General features: G+C 41.0%; 1 protein-coding gene across 1 annotated transcript; it reads left to right on the forward strand.

The window, feature by feature from the left end:
- Nucleotides 1-865: 865 nt before the first annotated feature.
- Nucleotides 866-10,629, forward strand: si:ch211-202p1.5 (uncharacterized protein LOC103909337 homolog). Its single transcript, XM_064924625.1, has 4 exons — nucleotides 866-1,145; nucleotides 4,993-5,158; nucleotides 9,524-9,652; nucleotides 9,760-10,629. The coding sequence occupies exons 1-4, from the start codon at nucleotides 1,085-1,087 to the stop codon at nucleotides 9,887-9,889; spliced, it is 486 nt and encodes a 161-aa protein (XP_064780697.1). The 5' UTR covers nucleotides 866-1,084; the 3' UTR covers nucleotides 9,890-10,629.
- Nucleotides 10,630-13,631: the final 3,002 nt, after the last annotated feature.

Consider the following 13,631-nt stretch of genomic DNA (forward strand, 5'->3'; position numbering starts at 1 on the left):
AAAAAGCACAGTTTAAAGTGTGGAATATGTGAGTACTGTCAACTATTTTGAAGGCAGCAAAACTTTACCCAATACCCCGGCTTAGAGCAATTATCAACATGTCTGGAACACAGATGTGTCAACTGAGATGTTTCAATTGACTCTTTGTTTTAATTAAAATGTTGGTTTACCACAAAGGGCTTCCCTTGGTTTGGCTAAAAGACATGGTGCTAGACAGCTTCCCTGTATGAAGTTGAGGGGTTTCCTCCCAAATACTTTCCCCCCCTAGCTCTATGGACTTTGTTCTTTAGACCTTTCTATGCCAAGCCTCCAAATCCACTGCCTGCTGGGAGTCTGACAACCCATGATTCCCCAGTTACCTTCCCACTAAAACATCTGCTTCCCTAGTTCTCTAGTTCTGAACTCATAGCAGGGCTCTAATCTAGTCCCACCTGGCTTGGACTGTGACAACATCTTCAGCACACCTTTTGATCAGTGGGAGAACAATTTACAGGACCAGAACTCTCTTCTCACAAGGTAGCTCTTTCCTGCTCTATGTTATCCGTAACTGGCAGGCCTGTAGCACATGGCAGATGTACAACACACACACACACACACACACACACACACACACACACTCACACTCACACTCACACTCACACTCACACTCACACTCACACTCACACACTCACACTCACACTCACACTCACACACTCACTCTCACACACACACACACACACACACACACACACACACACACACACACACACACACACACACACACACACACACACACACACACAGATATGTAAGGCTGTTGTACATGTGTGCGACTCTGTGGGGGTAGCCCTGGGAGAGAAGAGGCATCAGTAGTGACAGAGACAGAGTCTGAGAAGGAGGAGGGAGGGTGTGGTGGTGCTTGAGGTGTCTGAGGTACTGCTGCTTAAGACCAGACCAGAGCCTGGAACTGACTCCAGAGCTTCTCTGAGCTCCACTTCTTACTGATCCCTGCTTCTGGATCTATCTGCCTGTTGTGTGTCTCAAGGAGAAATTGTCACTATCTTTTTTTGAATTTGGAACTGTTTGTAATCATTGGAACAGAATAATGGATCTCACCACTTTTTACTTCCTGACCACTACTTTGGTTTTGATACTGGAGCATGAAGGTAAAGACTTTCTCCTGATATTACAGATGTTTACATTATTATTGAGCGCTTTTTGTTTCCATTGGAATAAAGTGTTTTTTACTATCATGTGGGGTGTAATTGTTGCACCTAAGCTGTGGTTTAATAGAGACAACATGTAGTAGGTAAGTGAGCCCTCATGTTGGCCATGCCTGTGAGCAGATGCCTGTCTGATTTTACTGTCTGCTTTTATCTGTTGTTCAAAAGCTGGTTCAATTGGATTTATTTTGTCTACTGGGAACTGTACAGCCTGTTTTAAATTATTTTGACAACTGTTGCCCACAAGAGTTACAATATTCTGTACGAAATTGCATAAGCATGACTAACCTCTGATATGATCTTAGCTGCTGATGCAATGTTGTGAACTGATATCCTTTTTGGGCTTCTGTCGAATGAGGACAGTGTTATGTAGTACACGTTTCAAAACAAAGGGAAAAAATCCATCTGAACTCAAACGATAAAACATACCTGTACTGTACACCTTAGGATGATATCATGTACAGGTAAAGGGAAATGGATAGGAGAAATGTGCAGATACTGACCACCCAAAGTTCTTATCTATGCTCGAGACTGATTGACCATAGGATTTATGTGCGAGCTAATCTAAACCACAGTGTTCTGATTAAATACCCAACCGGGCACTTCAACTATCAGGAACACCTAAATACCATATATTCATCAGAGGGAAAAGTCCCAATGCACCTACAGACTCCGTGATCTGCTAAATGACTTAAATGTAATGTAAATGTGATCGAAGAAGGAGAAAGCTGAGAGTCTTATGTTAGGACACAAACAAAAGTAAAAAGGTAACTATCTAGAGACAAGTCCTCTCTACAGATGCTGTACCTTGAGATACAGCAGGTCAGATCTCTAGATCAGACGATAGAATGCAACAGGTGTTCACAGTTGGGTTTTTGTTATATCATGCAGCACTTTTGAGGAATTTGAACAACGCCTTTAAGCATATTCAAAATAATATACTGCTCTTTTGGTCTGAATATTTCTACATTATGTGCTGCTGTCCATGTGTGCTGCTATACCCACCCACCATGGTGGTGGACTAACATTCCACAGCACCCCCGTGATCTGAACCAGGAAAGACATTCACCATAAATGTCGATCCAAGTCACATGGATAGACAGCTTGTAGATAATATGTCAAAGTCAAGACTTTATGAAGGGGGGAAAGTCCTCTCATTTTATTAGATGAGTCGGGGAATCCAGGAGCATTGGTTAACATGGATCCTTATTATTAGACAGATACTTGTAAAAACGATTTCCTGCGTCATGTTTGACTAGGCGCTGTTAAAGTACACTCTTTGGTTTATTGTTTCTTATACATGATAATAATAGATTAACATTGGTTAGTTCAGCAATCACTGGAATCCATAAACCCTGTTATACACAGCACCACTGTTGCTTGTGCCACCCAAAAAGAAGACCATGTTTATACAGGATTACCAGGGATAGAATCTGTGGTAGGTTATTCTGTTATATCCAGAACTAATCTTGTAAAAGCACAGGGCCAGGGGCTCTGACAATATTGCCTCAAAATTCTGCCAGAGATGGTTTTTGGACTAAATGGAATGGATTAAATAGTAATCTCATGGACGTATTTGGCAATCAACTCCTGAACCTCTAAAGCAGTGAACGCTCACTTCTCCAAACAGGTCGCTAAATTAAATTTTGCTTGGCAATCACATGGCATCTCAGGAGGCACGCAAGGATTGTAAGCGTAACATTTCCATGCTAAGTGCCAATACAATACAATCCATGGGCCGGGCGTCTGTTCGACGCCGAGGAGTCTAAAGTAACAAATCCACTATAAAAAAAACAATGTTTCCTGATCAGCTATTTACGCCAATCAAATCTAATTTACGTAAATCCCTGAACACCTGTAGGATCAGACTCTCTATTAGGGGATTTTCAATGAGACTTGTTTATGAAGAGCTGAGAGCACCGTTTGGGTGTACAAGGGAAATCTGTTTTCATTCAAGTGATAAAAAGCCAGAGGCAGGCCCAGCTATTGGAAGCTGCGCTCGTGGCTTGCACCAGCAGACTCCTGTATGCACTAGAGGAACTTGTGCAGGGTACAATGTGGTTCGCCACTGACTCATTGGGGTGAACCCAAATCCACATGGCATTTGGGATTCTCCACCACTTTAGTTTTATAACACATTTATTGAGCTATGGTCCTTTACAGGGTGTAACAGTTTGATACAATTGACATAAGAAAATGCAAAGCTGTGAGAAATATATTAGGGTTAGATGTGGAAAAATAATAGCTAGACAGTGTCACTAGGTAGACAGTTTCACTATCAGGGTAGTCTGTGCCACTATCAGGGTAGACAGTGAAACTATCCGGGGAGACAGTGCACCATGAGGGTAGACAGTACGAATATAAGGGTAGAAAGTGCTACTTTCAGGGTAGAAGTGCCACTATCAGGGTAGACAGTAGCTCTATCAGGGTAGACAGTAACACTATCAGGGTAGACAGTAGCTCTATCAGGGTAGACAGTAACACTATCAGGGTAGACAGTAGCTGTGGCTTCTCAGAACACTGTCACAACATTTTTTAAATGTAACCTTTATTTAACTAGGCAAGTCAGTTAAGAACAAATTCTTATTTTCAATGACAGTGGGTTAACTGCCTGTTCAGGGGCAGAACGATAGATTTGTACCTTGTCAGCTCAAGGATTTGAACTTGCAACCTTTCAGTTACTAGTCCAACACTCTAACCACTAGGCTACCCTGCCGCCCCTGATAGAGTAGCTCTATCAGGGTAGACAGTAGCTCTATCAGTGTAGACAGTACCACTATCAGGGTAGACAGTCGCAGTATCAGAAAAAAAAATCCCCTGTATCTATTAGAGCGCACATAGAGTGGCAACATAATCTAGACTTCACCTGGGCTATCAGAGAGTACTACTGTGTCTGACTGCCATCAAATTAATAACCAGTGATAATAACTGTGGGCTAAGTGATAATAATAGTAACTTTCGGAGGGCTGGATGAAAGCTATCGAATGAATTAATTCATGAATGTGTAATTTTTTGGTATCAAATCACAAGTTGGCAACCCATAAATTCACACACAAACAAACATTACAATAATTCACGGTGATAATTAGCCTTCCGGTGTTTTCTGCAGTGCGCAACCCATAAAGAAAAATAAGAAAAAATACAAATACAAATAAAATTTCTGTTGCAAGTGCAGCCCAGTGGCAGTGAGATGGGCTATAAACAGCGAGATGGGCTATAGACAGTGAGATGGGCTATAGACAGCGAGATGGGCTATAGACAGCGAGGCTATAGACAGCGAGATGGGCTATAGACAGTGAGATGGGATATAGACAGTGAGATGGGCTATAGACAGCAAGATGGGCTATAGACAGCGAGATGGGCTATAGACAGCGAGATGGGCTATAGACAGCGAGATGGGCTATAGACAGTGAGATGGGCTATAGACAGTGAGATGGGCTATAGACAGTGAGATGGGCTATAGACAGCGAGATGGGCTATAGACAGCGAGATGGGCTATAAACAGTGAGATGGGCTATAGACAGTGAGATGGGCTGGAGGACAATAAGTGGATTGTTCTTTAGACTGTTGGCCCTTTTGAGAAGCGTACAGTAAGATGGGGCTGATGTGTAGAGATTAGAACAGCATTAGCAGTGCCAAATGATCTACAGTGCATACTTCAGAAACAAATGAAAATGGAGTGACTGCAATCTCCCAGTTCTGTACCGTCTGTCCTTGCAAAAATTTCATCAGCTTATAGTATTATTTTTTATATAATGCTTTATTCATGGGGTTGTTCCTTCTCTCCTAGCATACTCAGACTCCACTGTCCCTGGGCCTGGTCCAGAGGAGGGCCCCGTGATGCAGCTCATCTACAGACCCCTACGGCGGGAGAAGCGTTGTTCCTGTGAGAACCTGAATGATAAAGAATGTGTGTACTTCTGCCACATTGGCATCGTCTGGGTCAACACTCCTAGGTGAGTTCATCAAGAACAACATCTCACAGCACAACTCACCCTCTCATAAACAAAACGTAGGGTAGAAAGATATCTACGACAGAGATATCTGTGTTGTGAAAACAGAGAGGTTTGTCTGTACTTTGTTAAGTTGGACACATTGCAAAGGTGGAGATACATAACATTTGAATTATAATTTCTCACGCTGTATCATATTTGCATATATTGTAGAGTATATTTTAGAAATAAGGCTCGGTGAGGGCTAAAGGCTGTAGTTAAGCACGACGTAACGAGGAGTGGCTGGATACAGCCTTTAGCTGTGGTATATTGACCATAATCACAAACCCCCGAGGTGCCTTATTGCTATTATAAACTTGGTTGCCAACATAATTAGAGCAGTAAAAATAAATGTTTTGCAATTATAAACTGGGTGGTTTGAGCCCTGAATGCTGATTGGCTGACAGCCATGGTATATCAGACTGTATACCACGGCTGTCAGCCAATCAACATTCAGGGATCAAACCACCCAGTTTATAATTGCAAATTAAGCCATGAAATGGGATGCAGGTAGCCTAGTAGTTAGAGTGTTGGGCCAGTACCGAAAGGTTGCTGGATCGAATCCCTAAGCTGACAATGTAAAAATCTGTAGTTCTGCCCCTGAACAAGGCAGTTAAGCCACTGTTCCCCGGTAAGCCGTCATTGTAAATAAGAATTTGTTCTAAACTGACTTGCCTAGTTAAATAAAGGTTACATTTAAAAAATGTTGTGACAGTGTTCTGAGAAGCCACAGGTTTTTTTGTGTGTGATTTATTATCACATCAGAGTGTAATGAGCTGGATGATTTGTGGTTCTTCGTAAAACTCAAAACCACAGTGTCAAGGTTTTAATTTAAAATAAGAGACAGTTACTGTCTATCATCAACTCAGACTTTCTCTCTCAACACTTTCCTGCTGAAGCTTCTTGTTTAACATGTAAATGTAAATGTAAATGTAAATGTACGAGTAAAGGTGAATACCAGTGAACTTCAACATTACAGTCAACCCACAATAAGTTGGATCTGAACACACAGTCCTTCCTGATCCAAATATCCCACATCCAATTAGTTAGAGGAGCGGTGAGAGCATCTGCCCTCTCTTCTGAATTCCTTGTTTCCTCATGTGTTCTGAAAGTCCCAGGTTTCTATACGTTTTCCAATATCCTTTCCAATGGTTAGCCTAAAACCAGCTACTAAAGACCCATACAGTGTAGATACTGTGCTATGTTTAAACATGGAATCACAGTAGTAGTATGCAATTATGTGATCCTTATCATATCATCGGTAATACCACATTTCCTCCTACCAAACACACTTAAACATAAGAATGGAAATCAGTAGTTAGGAACTGATATTACATTTCACATGAATTTTCACAAATGATCATTCATTTCCAAACTGAGCACATCATTTTCTGAGACTCTCGCATGGCATCTACTCAATTCTGTTGACTCAAGCTATCTACTTTCAACTCAAGAAACTAAGACAGTTCACAGTTTATAAAGAGAAGAGACAGGCTTTCACCCTCCAAAAATACTGAGGTTAAACTACAACAGAGAGAAAGAGACGAAGGGGGGAAATGAAAGGGTCACCTTTCAACAGCTGCCAAAAACACCTTATGGAATGCAGATGTTTGGCTGCTCAGACAGACAGGTAGACAGACAGTCAGACAGACAGGCAGGCAGACAGATGGGTGCATGTGTGTGCGCGTGTGTGTGTGTGCGTGTGTGTGTGCATGTGTGTGACGGTGTGTGGAGAACACAGGGAGGAGGTGACCCTGTTTGATGGGGTTGCTTTGAGTCGTGCATGGCATCTGGAATCAGTTCACTGTGTGGTCTTGTTAACATGTCCCAGGCTGTAAGGTGGGACATCATGGCAGGCAGGCAGACTGGCTCTGGTTGGCTTCAGGATCAGGTTAATATCCAGAGCAATGAAGCAGCAGCTTTAGGATATATAAATGTGTTATGGAGGACTGGTGTCCTCTCTGTGTCCTGTAAGACAGGTTTAATACATTATACCCTCGAGACTCACTAGACACCAGTGTTTGCCCAGCTTTACAGGGCCATGCAGCTTTATTTACGTGATCTGCCTCATTGGTTCTATAAAAGCATTTTGTGGGTGCCAATAGAGATATAATATAGGATATTGAGCAATTAAGAGCCCCTTAGCCCACAATTTCTGTGTCCCCGCGGAAATCTAATTAACATACAAAAATAAATCCTACCAAAATCTGTCTGTTTTATGACCACTATATTGAAATTTGAATACTCTCAAGAACATGATGGCTTCTGTCTGTAGCATCCAAATGGTTTGGGCTATAAGGTCCTGGTACTAGTTAAAAAGTGAATGGAAGTACAGTTGAAGTCCAAAGTTTACATACACCTTAGCCAAATACATTTAACCTCAGTTTTTCACAATTCCTGACATTTAATCCAAGTAAAAAAATCCCTGTTTTATGTCAGTTAGGATCACCACTTTATTTTAAGAATGTGAAATGTCAGAATAATAGAAGAGAGAATTACTTATTTCAGCTTTCATTTCTTTCTTCACATTCCCAGTGGGTCAGAAGTATTTGGTAGCATTGCCTTTAAATTGTTTAACTTGGGTCAAACGTTTTGGGTAGCCTTCCTCAAGCTTCCCACAATAAGTTGGGTGAATTGTGGTCCATTCCTCCTGACAGAGTTGATGTAACAGAGTCAGGTTTATAGGCCTCTTTGCTCGCACACACTTTTTCAGTTCTGCCCACACATTTTCTATAGGATTGAGGTCAGGGCTTTGTGATGGCTACTCCAATACCTTGACTTTGTTGTCCTTAAGGCATTTTTTCCACAACTTTGGAAGTATGCTTGGGGTCATTGTCCATTTGGAAGACCCATTTGAGACCAAGCTTTAACTTGAGATGTTGCTTCAATATATCCACATAATTTTCCTCCCTCATTGATGCCATCTATTTTGAGAAGGGCACCAGTCCATCCTGCAGCAAAGCACCTCCACAACATGATGCTGCCACGCCCATACTTCACGGTTGGGATGGTGTTCTTCGGCTTGCAATCCTTCCCCCTTTTTCATCCACACATAACGATGGTCATTATGGCCAAACAGTTCTATTTTTGTTTCATCAGACCAGAGGACATTTCTCCAAAAAGTACAATCTTTGTCCCCATGTACAGTTGCAAACCGTAGTCTGGCTTTTTAATGGCGGTTTTGGAGCAGTGGCTTCTTCCTTGCTGAGCGGCCTTTCAGGTTATGTCGATATAGGACTCGTTTTACTGTGGATATAGATGCTTTGCACTGGTTTCCTCCATCATCTTCACAAGGTCCTTTGTTGTTGTTCTGGGATTGATCACTTTTCACACCAAAGTATGTTCATCTCTCGGAGACAGAACATGTCTCCTTCCTGAGCGGTATGACGGCTGCGTGGTCCCATGGAGTTTATACTTGCATACTATTGTTTGTACAGATGAACCAAACTTGTGGAGGTCTACAATTTGTTTTCTGAGGTCTCGGTTGATTTTTTTTCCCCATGATGTCAAGCAAAGAGGCACTGGGTTTGAATGTAGGCCTTGAAATACCTCCACAAGTACACCTCCAATTGACTCAAATTATGTCAATTAGCCTATCAGTAGCTTCTAAAGCGATGACATAATTTTCTGGAATTTTCCAAGCTGTTTAAAGGCACAGTCAAATTAGTGTATGTAAACTTCTGATCCACTGGAATTATGATACAGTGAATTATAAGTGAAATAATCTGTCAGTAAATAATTGTTGTAAAAATTACTTGTGTCATGCACAAAGTAGATGTCCTAACCGACCTGCCAAAACTGTAGTTTGTTAACAAGAAATTTGTGGAGTGGTTAAAAAACGTGTTTTAATGACTCCAATCTAAGTGTACATAATCTTCCGACTTCAACTGTATATATGGAGATAGTTTAGTACCTAAAATAAAGGGATAAATACATGTAAATAAAACAAAAATTGTTTCCTGATCTTATATCTCTCAGATTTAGGACAGACACTTCAGAACAAACTTCGTTTAGATTTTTGGCGGGACTATCTGTTGTTCCAAGTTGTGAATCTGTAATTCAATGCATTTCTATTGGCTAATAACAGTAATGCCAAATTCAATGTGTCATCCAATAATTGGTTTACTAAACCCCCCCGGTTTAGACAGGGCTTGGACTCTAGAGCGTTAAGAGCACTTGAAAAATGAATTCCTGACATTCTGTGCTGTGTTGAAATAAAACACTGAGTTCCCTTTGTAAGTTGAAAAAGACATACATAAAATTCAAAGCTGTTGTGTTTATCAGTGCATGTACATAGTGATCTCATCATTCCCTTAACTCTTTCTCCAGTCAGGTAGTGCCATATGGAGTGGGCTCCTTCCCTGTTCGACTGAGGAGAGAGGTGGGACGATGCTTCTGCCTGAAGAGAAATGACTTTGAGTGTCTTTACTTCTGCTCTGCCTTGCGTACACTCAAAGAGTAAGTGTTCTTGAATCACACTTTAAATGTGTTAATATCATTGCTATCCCATATCAAATATTGAGAGGAAAAGAGTTAACGCTGTCATGATTTCTTTGTTTTTATAGAGGTCAACATTATTTGGTCAAGAGGACATTTGCGACAAAGTTGAAGAAGAGATATAAGGCTGAAATGTCAAATAAAAGGATCCAACAAACACTTAACGCGAGAAACCTGAAAGAAGAGAATGGACACTAGTTTCATCACCCTATTTTCATGTCATCTGATTGGTCTCTTTTACAATATGACGCAAAAGAACATTGTACAGTGGTGGGGCACTTCTGAAACATATTTATGAAATGTTGTAACTTCTGCAGTCTTTTTGTGATTGTGACTCATTCTCAAATGTTTTAATGCTGTACATAAATATTTTTTACTTTACAACATACAGTACATACGTCATTTTCAAATCAAATGAAGTTATATAGTTACAGTAATGCATAAATGAGCAGTATTTAAGATGTTAAATGTAAAAATGTCTTGTATCTCTGTCAATGTTGTTTCTGCATGTTACACTGTTTTGGCCTCGACATTCTATTGCTGTCATGGAGTTAGAATGTGAAAGACATGCTACAAATGGAAAGCAATTCAGTTCACGGGTCTTAAAAGTGAGTTACAGTATGTATCAAACTAGACAGGGAATCATCTGTGTGATCTAGGACAGGTGGGTCATTTAACGCCTCATATATCCAAAAGGTATTAAAGTAGAGTTTACATGTCATAGCAGTGGTATTCAAAGTCGGGGTTGCCAGCAGGGTAGTCCCTGCTGAAAAAAGTTTGAATACCAGTGTTACAATTAAAATTGCATTGCTACCAAGACATGGATTCCAGACTAGGGCTGGTATTCAAGCAAACCTGCAAGGCTACCAGACTGCTGAAGAAAAACCCATTCCATACAGTATTACTATCTCTACAGGGTACAAAGCTAGTCTGTATTGACATAGTATCTGATAACTAGCTATGCATGTTTGTTTGAGCACCAGTATTGTTTGAAAGATGATCAAATGACTATTTATTTTGTTTGTGAGATGATTTTATAGCTAGTACATTCAAATCTAAACAACATCCTTGTCACAGTGTGGTTTTCTTACAATAGTCCCTTGTTTTTTTGAGTGATCTTCCATCAACCCCTTGAGTCTAGATCTGCCTCTGAAATGTTCCGTATAGGCACAGACTAAGAAGTGTGTGTGGTATGTACAGTACATTATGTATCACTTACAATGAAGGAACATTCATTGGCCGAACGCCCTAGGCTGTCCCGCATTTATGGATCAAAAGGATAGTGGCTGTCAGCCAATCATCATACCTCTTCTCTTCTCTGGTCACCTTGCGGTCAGGTCAAGCGTTGCTCTGGGGATCAGTGTCCTCTCTGTGCTCCCTGCGGAGCGTCGTTCTGCCAGCATAAAGAAGCCCACAGGACCGCTGGATTGAACATGATTACAGCCTCAACCCTTTCTAATCTTCTCCCACAAAGCTGTTCTCACCACTCAGAGGAAAATAACTGAGCTTCTCGCTGCATGACTTGTGGCTTTCTGTTGCTGCAATTTCCTTGACTATGCTCTATTATTGTTAACAGGGATGTTTGCACGGTTTTCCTTTAGATTACTGTGGCACATCCAACCATCCCATGGGGAAAATCTAAATGGACCAATTCTACACACACAACACAATATCATTTCAACTTGATATAGTAAAGCTGAAGCCTTTCAATTTTTTCTGAACGCACCATGATAATTAGTTTTCTTTTGAACAATTTTGTGAAAAAAATAGATATTGCATGTAGAAAAAAAAACATTTATAGCCATCAGTTGGCTATAAATCTAACAAATACAGAGGTGGAAACAAATGTCTCCCGTAGACAGTTCGCACAGGGGCAAATGTTTATATTATTTGCTTTTTATACTTAGGGGGTATATCAGCTTTAATAGTGCAGACAGATTGTCGATTCTATCAATGTAATTGTCTGCATCATTTCCAATCCCCCATAAAAAATGTTGTACATATAAACAGTAACGGTCAAAAGTTTACCTACTCATTCAAGGGTTTTTTCTTAATTTTAAAATATTTTCTACATTGTAGAATAATAGTGAAGACATGAAAATGATGAAATAACACATATGGAATCCTATAGTAACCCAAACAAATATATTATATGTTTGAGATTATACAAAGTAGATACCCTTGGCCTTGATGACAGCAACTCTTGGCATTCTCTCAACCTGATTCACGAGGTAGTCACCTGGAATGCATTTCAATTAACATGTGTGCCTTCTTAAAAGTTAATTTGTGGAATTTCTTTCCTTCTTAATGCATATGAGCCAACCAGTTGTGTTGTGACAAGGTAGAGGGGGTATACAGAAGACAGCCCAATTTGGTAAAATACCAAGTCCATATTATGGCAAGAACAGTTCAAATAAGCAAAGAGAAATGACAGTCTATCATTACTTTAAGACATGAAGATCAGTCAATATGAAACATTTCAAGAACGTTTTAAGGTTCTTCAAGTGCAGTCACAAAAACCATCAAGCGCTATGATGAAACTGGCTCTCATGAGGACCGCCACAGGAAAGGAAGACCTAGAGTTACATCTGCTGCAGAGGATACTTTCATTAGAGTTACCAGCCTCAGAAATTGCAGTCCAAATAAATGCTTCACAGAGTTCAAGTAACAGACACATCTCAACATCAACTGTTTAGAGGAGACTGTGGGAATCAGGCCTTCATGGTCGAATTGCTGCAAAGAAACCACTACTAAAGGACACCAATAAGAAGAAGAGACTTGGTTTGGACCAAGAGACATGAACAAGGAAAATTAGACCGGTGGAAATCTGTCCTTTGGAGTGCTGCATCAGATGACCTGGCCTCCACAATCACCTGACCTCAACCCAATTGAGATGGTTTGGGATGAGTTGGACTGCAGAGGGAAGGAAAATCAGCTAACCACTCCTCAGCATATGTGGGATCTCCTTCAAGGCTGTTGGAAAAGCATTCCAGGTAAAGCTGGTTGAGAGAATGTCACTGAGTGTGCAAAGCTGTCATCAATGCAAAGGGTGGCTACTTTGTTTAATATTTGGTTACTACATGATTCCATATGTATTATTTCATAGTTTGACCCCCCCCCCCTTGGGTTGTGCCGTGGCGGAGATCTTTGTGGGCTATACTCGGCCTTGTCTCAGGATGGTAAGTTGGTGGTTGAAGATATTCCTCAGTGGTGTGGGGGCTGTGCTTTGGCAAAGTGGGTGGGGTTATATCCTTCCTGTTTGGCCCTGTCCGGGGGTGTCCTCGGATGGGGCCACAGTGTCTCCTGACCCCTCCTGTCTCAGCCTCCAGTATTTATTCTGCAGTAGTTTATGTGTCGGGGGCTAGGGTCAGTTTGTTATATCTGGAGTACTTCTCCTGTCCTATTCGGTGTTCTGTGTGAATTTAAGTGTGCTCTCTCTAATTCTCTCTTTCTCTCTTTCTCTCTCTCAGAGGACCTGAGCCCTAGGACCATGCCTCAGGACTACCTGACATGATGACTCCTTGCTGTCCCCAGTCCACCTGGCCGTGCTGCTGTTCCAGTTTCAACTGTTCTGCCTTATTATTATTGGACCATGCTGGTCATTTATGAACATTTGAACATCTTGGCCATGTTCTGTTATAATCTCCACCCGGCACAGCCAGAAAAGGACTGGCCACCCCACATAGCCTGGTTCCTCTCTAGGTTTCTTCCTAGGTTTTGGCCTTTCTAGGGAGTTTTTCCTAGCCACCGTGTTTCTACACCTGCATTGCTTGCCGTTTGGGGTTTTAGGCTGGGTTTCTGTACAGCACTTTGAGATATCAGCTGATGTATGAAGGGCTATATAAAATAAATTTGATTTTACTTGATAGTTTTGATGTTTTCATTAAAATTCTACAATGTGGAAAATATTACAAATAAAGAAAAACCCTTGAATGAGTAG

This window comes from Oncorhynchus masou, chromosome 19, assembly GCF_036934945.1.
Source record: "Oncorhynchus masou masou isolate Uvic2021 chromosome 19, UVic_Omas_1.1, whole genome shotgun sequence".
Lineage (NCBI taxonomy): Eukaryota > Metazoa > Chordata > Actinopteri > Salmoniformes > Salmonidae > Oncorhynchus > Oncorhynchus masou.

What these genes read in the sequence shown, in the direction of transcription:
- si:ch211-202p1.5 (XM_064924625.1), top strand. Translation starts at nt 1,085, where the DNA reads ATGGATCTCACCACTTTTTACTTCCTGACCACTACTTTGGTTTTGATA. An exon ending in TTTGATACTGGAGCATGAAG is followed by an intron (nt 1,146 to 4,992) that starts GTAAAGACTTTC and finishes CTTCTCTCCTAG; the next exon opens with CATACTCAGACTCCACTGTC. An exon ending in GTCTGGGTCAACACTCCTAG is followed by an intron (nt 5,159 to 9,523) that starts GTGAGTTCATCA and finishes CTCTTTCTCCAG; the next exon opens with TCAGGTAGTGCCATATGGAG.